The following is a 17,606-nucleotide window of genomic DNA, read 5'->3' as shown; positions in this document are numbered from 1 at the left end:
CCTCTTCAAGGGTATAGTCCTTAGCAAAGCATGCATTATTTAGACAAAGTAACCAGGCCTACACAGTGAAGGTACTGATTAATGGTCATCCTAAATCAAGCAGTGTCAGTACGACCTAGGCATTAACCAACATCTGGCTTTGCTTAGTTTACATTTTAGCTAAAAGCAGATTGCAAAATAGTATTGGTCAACTATTCAGACAACTATACAGCAGCATTTCCGCATAAAATACTCTCAATGCTAAACTATATAAATTACCCAGACTACAACAGGACAACATAGCGGCATATATAGTAGAAATGTTTTATGTATATATACCCGTGTCTGAATAATATACAGGTACTAACTGAAAACCTGCATCTTGCTATTCCATTTCATTAAATTTTTAATATTAAACCTCCAAAAAATTAACTGAGAGCCTGAAATCTGGGAAAGAAGATTTTTCTCTTGGTTGTGTGGTGTTGTTTTATCTTTCTTTTAAAAAGGTGTTGTTTTTCTTAACAACTTAATAGCGGAACTATGTATAAGAACAGTAATTACAAAATAATTGGGTATTTCTGGAATTACTTGAGATGGAAAATGACACATAAACACTCAAATTTGTAATTTAAACTCAGCTATTATAGGTTCTGTAATAATAAAATTTATATAAAGAGGTAGTATCAGTGCTACATTTTTTTCCAGTTTTAAATCACTGCATATCTTAGCTGCTGTGTAGCTTTAAATATGTATGTGTATATATTTTTATATATATATTTGTACATATACACACAGACAGATATTGGCTCAGATTGTGTCTTGCAGCTCCACTTGGCTGAATGGAAAATTAATGGAATTGTGTTTATGCCATGGATCACAGTATTGATTCTTCAGCATGGATGTTTTTGGAAGACTGCGCATTGCTTTGCTCACAGTGTTATGAAGTACACTGTGAGATGCTGGAATGGCCTCTCAGTGCCATCCTTGCCCTACCTTCTGCCTGCTGACAGCCTTTGAGTGTCTGATGGGGAGAGGGTTGCGTAGGCATTACCACGTGCCATCAAAGCAAGTGAGAGATTTAACCTGTAACAGCTCAAGTGGGCTTTGAGCAACCTGGTCTAGTGGAAGGTGTCCTGGTCCATGGCAGGGGGGCTGGAACTAGATGATCTTGAAGGTCCCTTCCAACCCAAACCATTCTGTGAGATTCTATGAAGTAGTATTTTACACTTAAGTGAAATAATCCATTATTTTTCACCACAGTTCTCTAAAGAGCAATTGCTGCCTCTGTCTTACAAACACTGTTAATTAAGGCTTAGTAACAGAAGCATTCATGTAAAGAAGCAACCATTTGTAATCAGGCAGATTAGGTTTTGCCTTGCATTACACAGCTGTATTGAAGTAACCCTGTAAGTTAGTAATGCTGAAATAATAAAGTTGATGTTAGCTTTAAGCCTGAGAAGCAATCCCAACTCATTCATATGTAAGGTATGTAAGCCCAAAAGAGTACTCAGGTGGCTCTTCAGTCCTGTGTCCTAGACTGAATACAGCTAGATCACTCAGGAAATATTTATATAAGCTGGGCCAAAGGCTGCCAGGGCTGGAAGTGCCTGGTTCATCTAGGTAGCCTCTGCCACGGAGTGACTCTTTTCACAGGAAGGAGGATCTTTGACCTCTCACTTGAGAGATTCTTTGCTATAGAATAAGCCACTTTCTTCTTCTTTTCCTGTTTTCTTGTCCCCCTGCCCAGAGGACAAAACATCAGGTGCTGACTGGCTTTTTCTGTCGCTAAGTCCCTCACATACTTTTTCTTATTTTTTTTTTCCTAAACCTGTCCTCAGATCTTTCTTCATTTGTCTGTACCGCAGTGTGATGGCCAAAACTGTCCTAGCACTTGACCTAGAGAAGCTCAAGCCAAAAAGATGGAAAGTTATTCCTGTGTTTTACATTTATATTTATGTTGTCACAGTAACAGATTTTTAACTCTGATTCCTCTTTTCTTGGTTGTTTTTGGCAAGAGTATCTTGGCCTGTGGCATTGTGACCTTACGTGTTTTTGTCAGTATTGCTGCCTGCTTAGCTTTTGGGTTTTTGAGTTGTTGCATCTGATCTCCTTCAACCTACCACCAGCCTGTTGGAGGTCCCTTCAGGAACTCCCTGAAACATTCAGGCTGGAAGCTGGCTGAAAACAAGATGGTAACCCAGTGTTACACACTTACTTCCCTGTTTCATTTAAGCAAATGTCACCTCAAGTACTGTGAGAAGTTGCAGTGACAGCATGTCCTCCTCTGGAAGTCCATTCGTTCTTACCCACCAGGCTTATTTCCATGTTTGAGTGTATTGAGTGTTGTCTTTACCTGCTTTATTCTTGAGCAATCTGTTGATACTTACTTATTCTCTTGTTATCATCTAAGTGTGTCTGTATTGGTTGCTTGGCAAACATTTTCAGTATCTCTTCTGGTTTTGAAAGTAGCCGATTGCTGCGTTGTGCTCCTTTCTAAGGGTGGGGAATGACCTTCCTCAGTCTGATTAATCTTCTCCATGAATTTCCAAAATTTATAGTTTTAGTTGACGATAGCTGTCGCTACATTGCATATGGAGTGGTTTCAGTGATTTTCAGCTTTCCATAACCGAGAGCTCTCGCAGATTTCTTCACCTGCTGTTTTCTTTTTCCAAAGGATGTTTGCATCCAATTCTCCAAACAGTTAAAATTATTTTCTTTTGATGTTTGTCACCTTTACTTTCTTTTTCTTCTCCTGTTGCACTTTCCCTTTTACTTCCAGATTTCTGAGGTACATGCAGTGAGACTAGATAGCCAATTTTTGGTAGGCTTTCTTGTTTTGTTTTACTTTACTAACCCACTTTTTGGCTTTTGTGACTGTTCCCTCTCAAAAGTAGCATGAAGGCTGTCCCACTAATTTGACAACTGAGTTTCTAAGGGCATTCCTTCTCTTACCAAATTAGATCCCAGGTGTCATTCACCTGCCCTTCCTGGAAAGCCATCCTCTAACTAATGGCCAAGAGCACCTGAGATCCGTTGGTCAGTTCCTGTGCTTGTCTGTCTGTCTGTGCCTGTCCCACCTGCCGAGTGGGCTGGTGAGAGCATGGGCTGTGACCCCCGCAGCCGTCATGGTGCCTGTCAGCCCTGCTAGCAGGGTGGGGTAATTAACAGGTACCAGTCTTTGCTTAACCAGTGTTAACCTGTAACCTCTTCTCTGAGCCCCTTCTGCCCTGGTCGTGGGGGTCTTGTGCTGTCAGTGGGTTCCTCTGCAGGCAGCACCTCCACGTGTTCCCTGCTGGTGAGCACCATGTGGTCCTGGATGCTTTGCCGTGGATTTTGCCTCCTGTCCCTTTCTGAAGAGCCACGCAGCAGCCGTCCCCCAGCCCGGGACCCCCGGCTGCCCCTTCGCTCGCAGGGGACCTTCCCCGTGGGTCAGGACCGGGGCTGGCACGGCATCCTCCACACCCGTACCTCCGTCCGGGCAGGACCCACAGGGGTGCAGCCGCTGGAGGAACAGGCGTCGGCACCGATGACGCTTGTTTTTCCATCTGCTGTCGGCTCTGCCCTCCGGTGCACAACAAAAAATTTCCTCTCTCTGTGGGAGCACCTGCCTGGCTTTCTCTGCCGAGGCCCAGCCTCCGAGGCGAGTTGAACTCTCCCCGTTCTTGCTTTCTATTTGGCAGCGTAGCCCTTTGCGAGGGGGTGTTTGGCCCAGGCCGCGGCGGGGGTTTGCCACCCGTGGGTGCAAGCAGGGTGTGCCTGCCTGGGATAGCCGTGGCGGGAGCCGTGCGTCAGGCAGTTATTATGCCGGTTGCTAGGCAGCTTTTTAATATTTACCTCCACGCCTGACAGACGTCCGTGTGTTGCTTCGCCCCTTCTGCGGTCCGACTGTCAGCCTGCAGCACATGCAGCCGGTTAACAGCTGGGCATGGCTGGCCATGGCGCACAGCCCTCAGAAGAGGAAAACCAGAACAACCGGCAGTAAAAAGAAGTCCCCCAGAGTCAGGCTGGTGTTGACAGGCAGTGTGGTGTCTACCAAACGAGGGGTTGGACCTTGGCAGCTTCTTGTGCTGTCAGTCCGTGAGGCTCAGCATTGTTACAGACCCCACGCGCTAAAGGGCTGGGAAGGACAAGGACCCCCTTCTTTGTTGTACTGGCTCTTTTGGGGGAGAGAGTGGAAAATCAGAGGCCTTGAATATTGCAGAATTCAGGCAAAAAGTGCTGTAAATGAAGCGAGGCACACCATGGCCCCGAGGGAGCCTGACGATCACAGTGGTGCAGCACTGCCTGCTCCCATAAAGGTGGTCTGCCAGAGGGTGCCCTTTCCACTTCCCTCCCCAGCTTCCCAGGACAGGGTTTTGTTTCCCCAAATCAACCCTGAGTGTTTACGGGGAGGGTGGCTTGGCATTCTCCATAGCCATGCATTAAACGGTTTTATATCCCCAAACTACTCCTGTTCCTCCACAAGCATTTAAACTCCTCATCTCTTAGTTTCTGCTAGTTACTGCCATCCAGCTGGACAGGCTAGAAAGAAGCAGCAGCTGGTTTCTTTGGGAGGTTTTCACTAATCTCTGCAGGTTGTAGCGGTGCTGCTGTGCTGGAAATTGAGAGAGTTTTTCAGTGTATTGTAAGAAAATGGCTTGGTAGGAGTTTTCTGAGCAGAGGTAGGGAGAAGGGCTCAGGTAAATGTGTTTTTATTAAATAGACAGGGACTAGGGTGACTAATGTGAAGGTGTAGAATAGATACCTACTTCTTAGGCATGTAGAAGGAATTCAGATTAATTTCATGGAGAAGAAAGAAAAGGAAAGGAAAAACTATTAAAGAGCAAATTAAGAAAAATACGGTGTTGCCTACAGATTACCTGGTGGTGGTAGTGGAAATACATAAAAAGGTTGTTCAAAACCTTTTGTTCCCTGTCCTGATGTAGGAGCCTCTATACATCCTGCGTATATCTCCGCCTGTACAAAAGTTCTCGTCTATTACTTAGTCTATACGTATATACATATATGGAAGCAGATGTTATTTGCTTACATTTCTGTAGTGTGACAATTGCACATTCTCTCTAGTACATATTTAGAGTAGTCAAACCTCTTACTAAGGTGTGCAAGATACCATACGCTGGTGGGGAGAGCGTGCCATCATCGTCATAATGTACCTTTTAAATTCTGTACAACTTTTATCTTATTGTTGAGAAAGGCTTGTACTATGAAAAGTTACAGAAATGAGAAAATTTTCCATGTGGAAGTAAGAAGTCACCCTAGGTGTGGAATAGTAACACAGCTTCTGAGTTCATTCAGACAATGCGTTTTCATACAGCAAGTGGCATGGTAAACATGAAGAGAAAATCTAGAAAAATCGATAACTTATGCTGTTCATTTAAATGTAAACTATGAATGTGTTGCTGTGATTGAGATGGCAAATACAGCTTTGAGCAGAGGAACATGAAGCAGGAGAGGTAGTATTACATCTGCATAAAGTATTGATGAAACAATTAGAATATTCATTTCTAGGCTTTGAAGTTTGATACAGTCACAGGAAAATTAAAACATGCTGTTCTCGGATTAACATCACTGAAGCTAGGAAAACAGACCGTGTCATTTGCAGCTTTTCCAAAAGGGTCACATGACATCTAGAAACACTTGTGTGTATGTTACATAGAGATTAATTGTTCCTTTTTATGTAAAAATATTTGAGTTTGCAAATTTAGTATTAAATAATTTGTATGACAAACTAGTAAATCCAAAAGTACAGTTTTTGTTGAAAATAAAAGAAGAAATGTGGACAAATCCTGCACAGTAAGTATATGTGCTTCAGTATGAGAGCAGCATTTGAGTTTGTATTGATCCTTGATATGAAATTTGCTTTCAGTACAGTCAGAAAAAACAAAATAATGTTGTGAGAAGATCTATGGAAATTATGTTGTCAAAATCTACATACATGTATTGTAGAAATACAGGCAAGACAGAAGATCTAAAGGCATAACTCTAATTTTCTATAATAATTTATTCTTAGTTTTTAGCTGGTTAACTAATGAATTCAGGTTGCTTATGCTTGCTTAATAAAGTGTGTCTAACAAAGGTGAAATTAATTAATTTGCCTTTTTTTTCTTTCTCTCAGAAGCAGTCCCCCTCTGCGGATGAATCAAAACCACAAATTATGAAGCCATCTGAAACAAAGGTATGAATTCCTGAGAAACTCATGCTTGCAGTTAAGCACAAATATATGAAGCAATGGAGTTTTTTTTTTTTAACACTTTGATACTGAGTAACTTTACTTTGCATATTTCTTGGCTGCAGCTTAGTTTCCTCTTCAGAAAATGTCTAAGAAATGCTTACAATGCACTCAGAGGATTTTATGACAGCAATAAGAAAAATTTCAATTAAAATTTCTAATTTTAGCTCAGTCACACTTTGTGACATGTTTTTAGCTCCCCCCAGTGTAATTACAGGGTTATTTACCTAATGATAATTTTTCACATATTCAGAGAATTCAGGGCAAGTTTCAGCTTTCAGCGTACGTACAATTGCATCTTCTCATTCATCTCATACCTTTGCCTGTCTGACAGCTTCCTTTCCTTTGTCCTTTACGCTTGTTCTGTCTTGTCTTATGACTAGAACTTCTTTAGTGTTGAAGCTGTGTCATCAATCATGTACTTTACGTGTTAGAAGAGAGTCATAATCCTCCCTTATGGCTCTGTTGCCTAACAGAATTTACGTATATTATTTAAACAAATGATTACTGATTCTCTCCCTCTTTCATTTTCCATAATTGTCACAGTGAAACCAACAAAAATACTGAATACCAAACTAGACCCGCAGGGACTTGTGCAGTGGTAAAAGTTAGGACTGCTTGCACCTTGTGTAAATATGAAGAAAGGAACACTTTTAGAGTAGTGAGGTTAGCAGAGGCCTCTGGAGATCATCCAGTCCAGCCCTCCAGTCCAGGCAGAGCCAGCTCTGCAGGTAAATCAGACTGCTCAAGGCCTTGCCAGACAAACTTTGAACACCTGCAAGTGCGGATTGCGCAACATCTCTGGGTAGCCAGTTCAGGTGTTTGGTCACCTTCATTATGATGATTTTTTTTTTTCCTTTTATCAAATGGAAAGTTCCTTTGCTACAGCTTGTATCTGTTGCCTCTTGTCATTTTAGCATGCATCTCTGGAGACAGCCTAGCTCCATCTTCTCTGTATTTGAAGTTAGCTGTTACATTCCCCTCAACCTTTTAAAAACCCTTTTCCTCCATGCATGCATGTAAGACTTAGACTTGTAGCAGCGAGCTGGACGACAATTAAACCTTTTCCATTTGTGCACATTCATCATTATTCATAAACGAAGGTATCTGCAAGTCTCCAGTTTCATCTTCCTGTTACGTTTGTGAGCAAACTCATTTGTATCATGTGTGTTACTGTTGCTGTTCTCCATATGGTTTAACCCAGACAGCTATCTAAAAATCGTTATGGTCTTTCCCTACCTGAAATTTGAAATAACTCGGAAGAATGTGGTGAATTTCTGATCAGATCTTTAAAACTGGTAGTTTTCAAGATGAGACAGAAAGAGAGCAGAGGCATACTTCAGCACTGTGAGACTTGGTAAACACAAATCCCTTTGAAACAGTGTCCTGCATTTGCATGTGTAAGACAATTAATGTTTTCTTTTACTGCCTGTTGCATTATTAATGTCTTCCTCCTGCTGGATTAAGCAAGACATCTGCATTTTGACAGTAGACTTCTTTGAAATGAAATAAGGTTGCTGAGTCACTTCCATTTCTAGTCCTAAATTTCTTGCAAATTAACAACTCTTTCCTAATTGCCCGCTATAACCACGTCTCATTTGTCTTAGAATCTCTCTATTGTGCAACTACTCTTAAACATGCTCTGGACCCCTCTAGCTTTCAGTTCTGTGTATGTGAATCCTGTGTCTCAAATTAACCCTCAGTATTATGCCCCTCTGAGAAAGCTGTGAGTTACTGCAGCAGAGGAAGGAAAGTGGAACTTCTTTTTTTATAGGCGAAGCCTGTAGGAAAGCTTGGAGGCCCAGGTTGGAGAGCAGGCACCCTGTGGCTTTTGCTGGAGAAATGGAGGAAGTAGAGTGCTGCCACTGACCTGCCCCCCCCCCCCAAAACAATTCCCATTTAGCTTTCTTCATTTTGCACACATTTGTGCAACTGCAGTGTAAACTAGGGAACTAGTTAAAAAATATTTTTCTTTTCCAGGCTATTTTCAGTTTCTGGAGTCAGTTTAAAATGTGGCCTCTCAGATAGTGGCACAGTGCAGGTGGAAGCAGGCAGTGGAAGGGGAGGTGGAACATCTTTTCCTCCATAGGATTTCAGCGTATGCTGTAAAGTGATGCTATGGCTTCAAGCTGTGACTGCTCACAACTGACTCTGTTTAAAGGATGACTGAATGTATGGTCTCATAGTAAAATTGTTGGTTTGACTTGCCTGGTAATAAATTTTTTTTATTGGATTTGAACTTTGTTATTGCTAAAAGTGTATCTAAATAGATGTGTTTGTGTTTGTATGTGAGAGCATGTGTGTGTTCATGATCATATGTTTTAATGTGGCCTTAGCATCCTCATGTGTGTGCAAGTCTTGAATCAAAGCATTGCCCATATGAGTCCATATATTCTTCAGCTTTGTCATAGATAAATTCACAGTATGAGCAATTCTGCACATTTTAAAAAGCATACAAGAAAATGAATAATGCATAGCCTACACAAAAAAATACATTAAGTATTTAGTAAAATTGTATTTACAATATGTTTTTTTTAAAGAAGGCATGCAGTTGCTAATAACTAGTTTGATAGGCTGAGAATTTGAATTTATGTTCTGTACAGCTGCTGTTTGGTGTTGACAGAAATGCGAGTAAATACATTTTATTGTCCTGCAAAAAAGGTGTGTGTACTTTTCTTCCAAAAAGCACATAAGGAATTTGTGCAGAGTGGCAGCATATAAAGTATGACTGAACCTGAAAAGTACTGTGTTTTAATCAGGGTAGATGTCAAGAGAAAATCCCAAGGGGGGAATCTGAGTAGTCAAGTGATTTTTTTCTTTAATTTTTTTTTTTCATTCCCTCCCACCACTACTTTGGAGTTTGGGAAATTTTTGTCCTCCCTCTATCAATATTTTATCTGTTGTGACTTACTTGTGTGTGGTATTGTGTTTTTTACTGTGGTCTACAGCTTTGAGACCTTTGCCAAGCTTATGCCTGGGCATCTATGTTTTTATGCATGTTCAGGACTTCCCAACCAAGTGTCTGTGGTTCAGTGAGTGGTTGTGAATATTTGCATAACAAATGGTAAACTAATTTAGGAAATGTCTCGACGTGGTCAGCTAGCAAACAGAAGCTGGATATATCTACATGGTAATTAATGTTTGGCAGCTGAAATTAAAACATTACAAAGCAATGAAAAAATTTAAATTACTGCCTAATAGTTGGGGAGGTTTTTTTGGTTGTTCACTGACTTTCAATAGGCTACCGGGGAAAAAACCTATTGTTTCTTAGTTACTTTAAATATGCTCAGTGTATTAGGTTGGAGGAGATAAGGGAGGCTTCTGTCTGTGGCCCCTTATTTCCTAGGTAGAGTTCAAAACTTCTCTGCTGCAGGTAGACAGAGTGCAAGGAGACACGACACTGGTGTCCCCTGTGTACTCTGTGCACCCAGTGCTGTTCTAGCAGATCAAATCACGCTCCCCTGGCTGGGTCTGTGTGCTCCCCTGGCCATGCAGCGGCCAGAGCTGCTGAGGCTCATGCAGTAGGCAACAGCCTGCTCTTTGGCATCTCTAGATGACTTTCCAGTAGCCACACAGGCTCTTTTTATGTTAATCGTAGCACAGCTAAAGTAGCAATGGCAAGAAAAAATAGTAAGAAAAAATACGGTGAGGAGGCTGGCATTTTCATTTCTCTTCTTCAATTTTTCAGTGTTTGTTCTTACATGTTTCTACTAGTAGTAATTTATTGCTTATTGTACTTTGACTTGAGGTGAATCACAGGAATCAGTTTTGTGGCATGGCTGCAGAAAATTTTCAGGTGTAGATCAAACTGTTCATTACATTTGTTTAATATCTTATTTCCCTCTCTTTTTGATCCTTCATATGAGGAGTGTGTGTGCATGTTTGCACATGTTTCAGTGCTCTTCGATCACTGGAGTGGAGGTCTGTGCCAGGATGTTGTAAACTGCCGGATCAAAGCACTGTATATTAGTTACATAGCATGTGTGCTCACGAGAGTCAGCCTGTCCAATATTCTTCTTTATATAAGCCAACCCTTTAGAAATAACCAAGCATATTAATCTCTGAATATATGTTGCTTATATTTCAGTCCACACCAACAACCAAAACAGAATCTGGAAAAGACACCCAGTCAACCAAGGTAAATACTTACCTTTCACCTTTCACAAGTTGTACTTTGGCCTTCAATTAACTTTGAAAAAAGAGGCTAAACTCTTTGCTACTACTGTGCCACATGAAACTGCCATGTAATTAGTAACACACCTGTGTACAAAAGAGCTAGTTTCTGACTGGTGTGGAAATGCGGTGTTTGAGGGGAACAGTCAGAATGCTTTATTGCTTCACCACAGCTCAAGAAGTGTTCTGTTAACCATCTTTAAATGTCTCATGCTTGTTTGTAGTGTAGATCATGTTCCATAGCATTGAATAGTGGTAAGGGTAAATGGTCTCAATTTTTTGTTTTATGACAGCCAACAGACTCTCAAAATAAACAGACATCTGAAGAGATGCAAAAGGAACCCAGTGGTGTAAGTTTTTTTTCACTCTCCCTTTTTTTTTTGTGAGGGCTTCTTGTGGTATTTTTCTTCTTTCTTTCTTTCTTTTATTTAAAAAAAATAAATTAAAAACCAAAACCAAACAAAGCCAGCCCATAAGTATTTCAGTATCTAATGATAATAGTTTATCCCTACACAGGCAAAAAGCCAAACCTCACCTTCTGTGACAACAACTTCTAAACCAAAGAATAAAGAAGTAATTACAACTCAAGCTGACCAGCCTCCACAAGCAACCTCCATAGAGACAGCAAAGGTATAGTAGAAGTAGCAATCCAGTTTTTATTATGTTATTGTAGGTGTTAGAAATCCATGTCAAGGCAGATTCTTATGCTGAATATTGTAAAGTGAGACCGAGCCCCCAAAAATCACAATGTAGAAAAGCTTAAAAGCTGTCCTGTGTTTAAAGGTGTGTATGACAGACCACCTTGTGGTAGTTTAAAATCTGGGACATAGAAACTTAACACTTTACCCGCTAATTAGCTTAAACAACATTCTGAATATACCACTTCCAGCTCACCCAGGACAGCATTAATGTATAAGCATCAACTGCAGATAGAGCTGCCCAGCCAGGTGGTATTAGTAGTTTGTGCTGGTTGTTTGGTGATCCTGATGTGCATCCACCTCTTGTTGTCTTCTCCGTACATCTGTTTTCATTGTCCAACACACTCTGGCTGTTAGCCAAGCAAGAGATACTAAGATTATTACAATTGTGGGCCTCTTCCCTTGTGTTACGTGTTTGGGTCTCCTCTGTTATTCATGCAAGCTTTTGGCAAGTTCCTTGCAGGTACATGGGTGTAATTGGTTCTCTGTCAGTCTCTTCCCTTGCCCCTTCACTACAGAAGGTAAGCAGAAGGGAGTGTCTGGTCAGTCAAGCAAATGTATGGTTTATATGAGCATTGCCATCGTGGAGCTCCTTCACCTGTGGACTTTCAGGCATGTTTGTAGTAGGAATGTTGGCTCCAAATGCAGGAGGTCAGCGGGTTATCCGTTTGCAGTAGGGCAGCCCATATGCCCTGACTGCAAGACTCTGAAAAAAAGTGGGAAGAGAAAGGTTGGGGAAAAAGTTGGGGTGGGGTCATTTCAGAGGGACAAGCTGGAGCAAAAGTGTGTAGTGGAGTCAGGATCTAGATCTTTTGGTCTTCTGGTCGGCATGTGTCTGGGTGACAAGGCCAGAGTAACATGAAGAACTCCTGCAGCTCTGCTAGAACCCACTTCTTTTGCAGTAAATGAGAATGCAGTAATGCAGAAGTCTGCATTTTGTACTGGTGATGCTCCTGCTCCTAACTCCCTGAAGCAGCTTTTCACCCTATGTATTTGAGCAGTATTTGCTGCTGGTGTTAATGGTGTATTGAGAACTATCGGGTGTAAATGGAAGCTTTCAAAAGAGACTTGGAAGGGGCCTCATAGTCTTTCTGCACTGCAGATTTCTTTCACTGGCAAAGTAAAAGAAAGAGGTGGAGTACTTAAAATAGCATGCTTTCTTTCTCACAGCAAAATCACACTGGAGACAGAGTATGTCTCCACAGTATTGCAGGTAGATGGTAATTTGCTCTGCCCAAACTTCTGGATGTGGTGCAGGTGCATTAGCCAGCTGCTGAGTCAAAAAAAATATGTGTGGCCTCAGAGTTGGATGTTTTACGCTGGGCTCAGTATCATGCAAGCTGCAGCTACTCAACTTCCAGATCGCTCGGCCGGTAGGCAGAACGAGCTTGTCATTTTTATTCAAAGTGTAGATGAAGAGGGACAATAGATATGCATGCTTGAGTATTGAACATCTCTGTTTTACTTTGTTTTATCTCTAGAATTTTTAACATGGGGCCATATAATAAAGCTGTCTCTTAATTTTTCTCTTACTTCTCCAGCCTAAGTCTGAGAAGATGTCCGTAGCGGCTGGTGCAGGCACAGCCGGTGCAAGTGTGGTTGCTGCAGCTGATAAGTCAAGTACTGAGGTTGGTAAACACAGTCCCAGGCAAATGCTTCCCTTGTAAAAATGTCTCAGAGAGTGTTTCTCTCTCTGAAACACTTAAGTTTCAGAAAAAATAAATTGGTAACTGCTGAAGTATTGCTACTTAGTAGTTATGTATGGTGGTGAAGGACTATCTGAAAGAATAGGTAACAAACTAGTGGCGGGTCATTTGTGTTTTGTCAGATAGGACTTGTTTATAATCACTTTTACCAAAACTAGCATAAAATTAATTACTTCTTATCTTCAGTTATGTTTGTATGCATGTATATCAGCTGGTATATAAATACAAATGATCTTGTTACTGACACTGGGGAACGAGTCTAAAAACAGTTCTCACTGAAAAATTTGGCAAGTGCAGGACCTACTGAAAGAGAGCTTTTGGTTTGGTTTCCAGGAGTTTTCTACAGATTCACCAGATGATTCAGATTTTTTTTTTCTTTGTACAGCATGATAAAATCTATAATGGTTTGCTTACTTTTTAGCCTGGTATGGATGAGTCAGCACTAGATAGCCTAATAGATACCCTTGGTGGACCTGAAGAAGATGTGCCTACTAGTCCTGTTTACACTGGTCCGGAAGTTACGGTATATTATATTTTTAATTTTTATTTTTTAGACCATTATCTCTATAATATGTCTGTAGTTGCTGACTCCTACATTGATCCAGTATTTGTCGCTTTGATCTGCTAAGAGGTAAAATAGAGTTTGCACAGTTGCATTTTAGCGTTGCTTTCAGTAATACAGAAATGATACAGCTATGTAAGTATTGCAGTAGAAAACAGTAAAGTGTCAACAAAGAAAGTTTTTTGCTTTTTGAACTGACTTCCAAGCATGGTCTCCAATGGATTTACAAAAGGCAGTGATGAAGGTATAAGAGAGTGTAAACAACCTAGGAGATCGCATTTCTACTTGAGAAAGAGTAAAACATTGAGAATTTGGGGAAGAATGCATACTTTTCTGAGTTAGAATGGGAGAGGAACAGATGAAGGATTAAGATTACAAGCTCAATGCCTCAGTGCAGTACTCAGCTGTGATAAAAATTTTGGAATTTATAAATATTTAAAATTCAGTCTAGGTACAGCAATACATTCTATGGTCTGAAACTCTGAAATGGCTTATGTTAATGCAGAAGGAATCTGGCAATGGAGATGCAGTTTTGCTAGATGACATGCACTGTTGAAGCTAGTCAGGATGCATGTGCATGACACTGGGTTCTGAAAGACACTGTATAGTCATGGTCCAGGATTGGCCCTCTGACCTAGCCAACCCTTGCATTTTCTTTCCAGAAGCATCACTGTAGATAGCTCTACATTAGAAATTTCTGTCAATAAACAAGAGTACAAAAACATTCATGTGTGCTTTCTTTTCATAGGAAGATATATCTTCAAGATACTTGGAAGAAATGGGTAAACGGGAAGGTAGTCTCCCTCCAGAGTATGTTAAATTGTTGAAGGTTAGTGAGTTAAAAAAAATACTCTTCATGCGTGTTTTCTTTCATATTGTATGGTTTTTGCTTCCCATTTACTATGAAATTAATTCTTGTTTTAGAGCAAAGGGGATGGCAAAGATGGAGTCCCACCAAAAGTAGATGAACGAGATGAAGTAAGACTTTTTTATATTGGAAAGTGAAAATAACCCAGTTATCACTGAATTCCTAGGAAAATTTAAATGTCGCTTGTCTTCCAAAAATCCCAGGAAGTGGGAGAGGGCTGTGGGGTGCCAGATAACATAGATACTGATAAAACTAAATAGAACTTGGCACAGATGTTTTTAGTAAAGAAGTAGGAATTTTCAGGACACTGACTGAAGCTGGAGCAAGTCAAATAAATGCACATGGAGATAATAATTACAAAGGGAAGAAATAGTAGCTGTGTATGCAGGGGTCTCTTCGTAATATCTTTAGCAAAGATGACTTGAATTTCTATGCTTAGAAAGAGAATTCTGTAAGCCAGCTTAATTTTACTGTTTATAAGCTTAACATATAAAAATGAAAGCTTACCTGAAAAATTAATTGACCAGTGAGGGGAAATATCTTTGTTTTTTCTGTGCTTATGAGGTCATTGTGTGAGTAAGCATGGAGCACATTCAGATTTTAAACCAAGTTTGACAGCTTTGATTTTTGAACTTTAACAGTCGTAACCTAGTTTGTGATTTCTTGCTCAGAAACCAATGACAGATGATGAGCTTGCAGAGGCCCTGTCTTCTGACTTTACCTGTAGTACTGCTTCTGCTGAAGAAAAGAAGACAGGTCTGACAGAGGTATCAATATTTTTCTTGCCATTGCATGCCTTTATTGCAATGAAACATTGCCATTATTGTCTTAATACTTCACTTTAAAATGATCTTGACAATTTTCCCCTTCTTTTTATTTTTGCAAATTTGCCTGTAATTTCATATATCTTGTAGAAACCAAGTAAGGAAGGAGAAATTGTGCAAGCACAAGCAGCAAGTTCAGTCAAGACCTCAGTTCCTCCTAAGGAGAAGAAAACAAAATCAAAAGAGGTATACATAGTAATTCTTTGACTAGTCAACTTCTAATTAAAATATACAAGCACATGTTGCATTTTATGGGTGCCTAATCTTGTAAAGATGCTCATCATCCTCATTTTCAGTTGTAAATCCTGTTTATCGTAGAAAGTGTAGGAATAATAGGAATTGCTATTGCTCAGACTCTGCTGTACCTTAAAGATCTGGCCTTTGTGGGTCAGATGATTTTCCTTCTGGATTCTTCTGCAGAATAACTGTGGTTCTTCTGACTAGAGGCAATAGAGTAGAAAAATGTATGTGTTTTCTTAGCTATGAGAGGTACATTTAAAACTTGGATATGATGTAATTTTCTCATGTTTTACAAACATTTCTTTTTTCCTATGTAGAGAGCAAGTGTGACCTTACACTTTCTGGGTTTGCCATGTCAAAGCACACGCAATTATGTGATACTGTGTGCTTTTTTGCTTTTCTGTTTGTTCCCCCCCCCCTCCTTAAGAGGAGATATGTCTTGATTAGACTGTACTAATTGTATCCCATAATTTGCTATATTCTGCAATGTGATGTTAAGGAAATCAGGTAAAGCCAAACAGAAATGACCAGTCTGGTGCTGGCTATTACCTTCATATACAGTATAAAAGATATGTAAGATAAAACCTGTGTCAGTTTCAAGAAATAATGACATAATTTGCATATTATCTTAAATACAGGAAATTAAAGATGATGCAGTGGAAGCTCTTCTTGATACTCTTGGTGGACCTGAACCTGAGCCTGAAGAAGATCCTACCCCTGTTGTAGAGGTGTCAGAGGTATAATCTTACTCCTTTTTACAGAAGCTTTCAGACTCTCCCATGGAATCCAGAGTACTCTTTATTAGATAATGTACAAATGTGTAAAATAATATCAAAGGCCTAAGGAACGTCTTGAGTCTTACCTGATTAAGAAAATTCAGAAATGAAGAAATCCCAAGTGGGTGCGGGTAGAACAGAATATAGTAAAAAGGTCTGGAAAATGATAAGCATTTAATTTGGCTATACAAGCATACATACATACACCTTTCCTTGTGTTAGCTATAGTTGCTCTGTTTTTTTCCCCAAGCACTGGCTACAATTTATAGCAAGCTTTTGTTTTGCACATCTTTGATGTTTGATTTTTAATTAACTTTTTTCGGGTTTTAGTACATGTACTCCTTTCTCCATCAGACCCCATTACCTTTCTAATTTGGGTCTTACCTTTTGCTGTGTCTTGTAAGACTTTGTTTTTCTTCAACAGCTAGATTTTAACAGTAGCTCTGTTTTTGCATGTTAAACTTTGACTTTTTAGTTTAGTTCTGCAAACTCTGCCTATAAGCCTACTAATACCAGTTATTTTCCCCTGTCTTCACTTACAGCTTAGAGAAAACAAATGACAGGGAAATAGTAAAAAATCATTTGCTGCCGAGGGAAGATGTTGGAGCTCAATTTTGACAAAAAAGAGCATGTTGTATTGGAGATTTGGTCAGTCTGGGCCTTCAGATAACTTGGTGGATGGATTGCTTTATGAAGGAGGTCCAGAGAATTAAAAGCTGTGTTTCAGTAGCAGTGATGGAGAAAGAGAGAGAATTATGGCTTGTATAATCCAAGTAATGAAATCCAAGGAAAACTGAGGATTTTGTACACCCCAAAAATTCTGAAAGTACCTGCCACAAAGTTACGGCTCTAAATAGCATCCAGAGGTTTTTTAGAATTTAAAATAATATAGCCATATTCACATATGGTACTGATTCTTAAATCATGGTGATTTTACCACAGAAATTTGATATGAAGAAATTGAGGAATTGTAATATCTTGATATATGGAATAATTTTATCTGATGCTAGTACTTCTTCAAACAGTATGCTGAAGAATCTTGATAGTGAAGTTGAATGTACTTCGAGTTTTTATTTTAATTTTTCTAAGTGTTTTTTTTTGTCTTTTTAAGGCAAAAGCTAAAGAGAAAAAAGAAAAAAAAGCTGGGGAACGTGATGATACAATACCTCCAGAATACAGGTTAACACCAGAGTTGGTAAGTTCTTCATATCTCCATTGCTTTGTAAATAGGGCACTACATCTGACACTTTCTTTCATCACAGAGAGGAAGAGAACGTGGGGAAAAGAAGCAAAACTTAGTATTTAATCAGTGGCTTTCTCCTGTTGGTGATTTTTGTGTCTCTAGTTTCCTTCCCTTCCCTTGTGGGCATGACTGGGTTTTTCAGGTATTCTGAGCAAAGATCTGATCTTCCCAGGTCACACGTTCCTTCTCCGAGAGTGGTGTTAGTTGTTTCTGATACTAAACCTCAGTGTTGTAAAATCCATCCCTTTACAGAAGTGCCCTTGGGTATCACTTTGTAATGTAACCTTGAAACACTGTTGTAAAATGGT

The 17,606-nt window shown here is 39.9% G+C and overlaps 1 protein-coding gene across 8 annotated transcripts in view; it reads left to right on the top strand.

Moving 5' to 3' along the window:
• CAST (calpastatin) overlaps nt 1-17,606 on the top strand; it is a 65,399-nt gene that overhangs the window by 29,515 nt on the left and 18,278 nt on the right. For 5 of the 8 annotated variants that reach the window (XM_041120913.1, XM_030004804.2, XM_030004803.2 and 2 more), the window contains 12 exons: nt 6,095-6,154; nt 10,296-10,346; nt 10,675-10,731; nt 10,898-11,011; nt 12,621-12,707; nt 13,207-13,308; nt 14,096-14,176; nt 14,272-14,325; nt 14,887-14,982; nt 15,130-15,225; nt 15,918-16,016; nt 17,167-17,250. In XM_041120913.1, the coding sequence (XP_040976847.1) occupies nt 6,095-6,154; nt 10,296-10,346; nt 10,675-10,731; nt 10,898-11,011; nt 12,621-12,707; nt 13,207-13,308; nt 14,096-14,176; nt 14,272-14,325; nt 14,887-14,982; nt 15,130-15,225; nt 15,918-16,016; nt 17,167-17,250 (981 nt within the window). Of the gene's footprint in view, nt 1-2,994; nt 3,016-6,094; nt 6,155-10,295; nt 10,347-10,674; nt 10,732-10,897; nt 11,012-12,620; nt 12,708-13,206; nt 13,309-14,095; nt 14,177-14,271; nt 14,326-14,886; nt 14,983-15,129; nt 15,226-15,917; nt 16,017-17,166; nt 17,251-17,606 lie in introns of those variants that run through there. The other 3 variants (XM_030004805.2, XM_030004807.2, XM_041120914.1) reach the window with 2 other exon arrangements.

Source organism: Aquila chrysaetos, chromosome Z (genome assembly GCF_900496995.4).
Source record: "Aquila chrysaetos chrysaetos chromosome Z, bAquChr1.4, whole genome shotgun sequence".
NCBI lineage: Eukaryota > Metazoa > Chordata > Aves > Accipitriformes > Accipitridae > Aquila > Aquila chrysaetos.
This window is presented reverse-complemented; position numbering and strand designations above follow the sequence as displayed.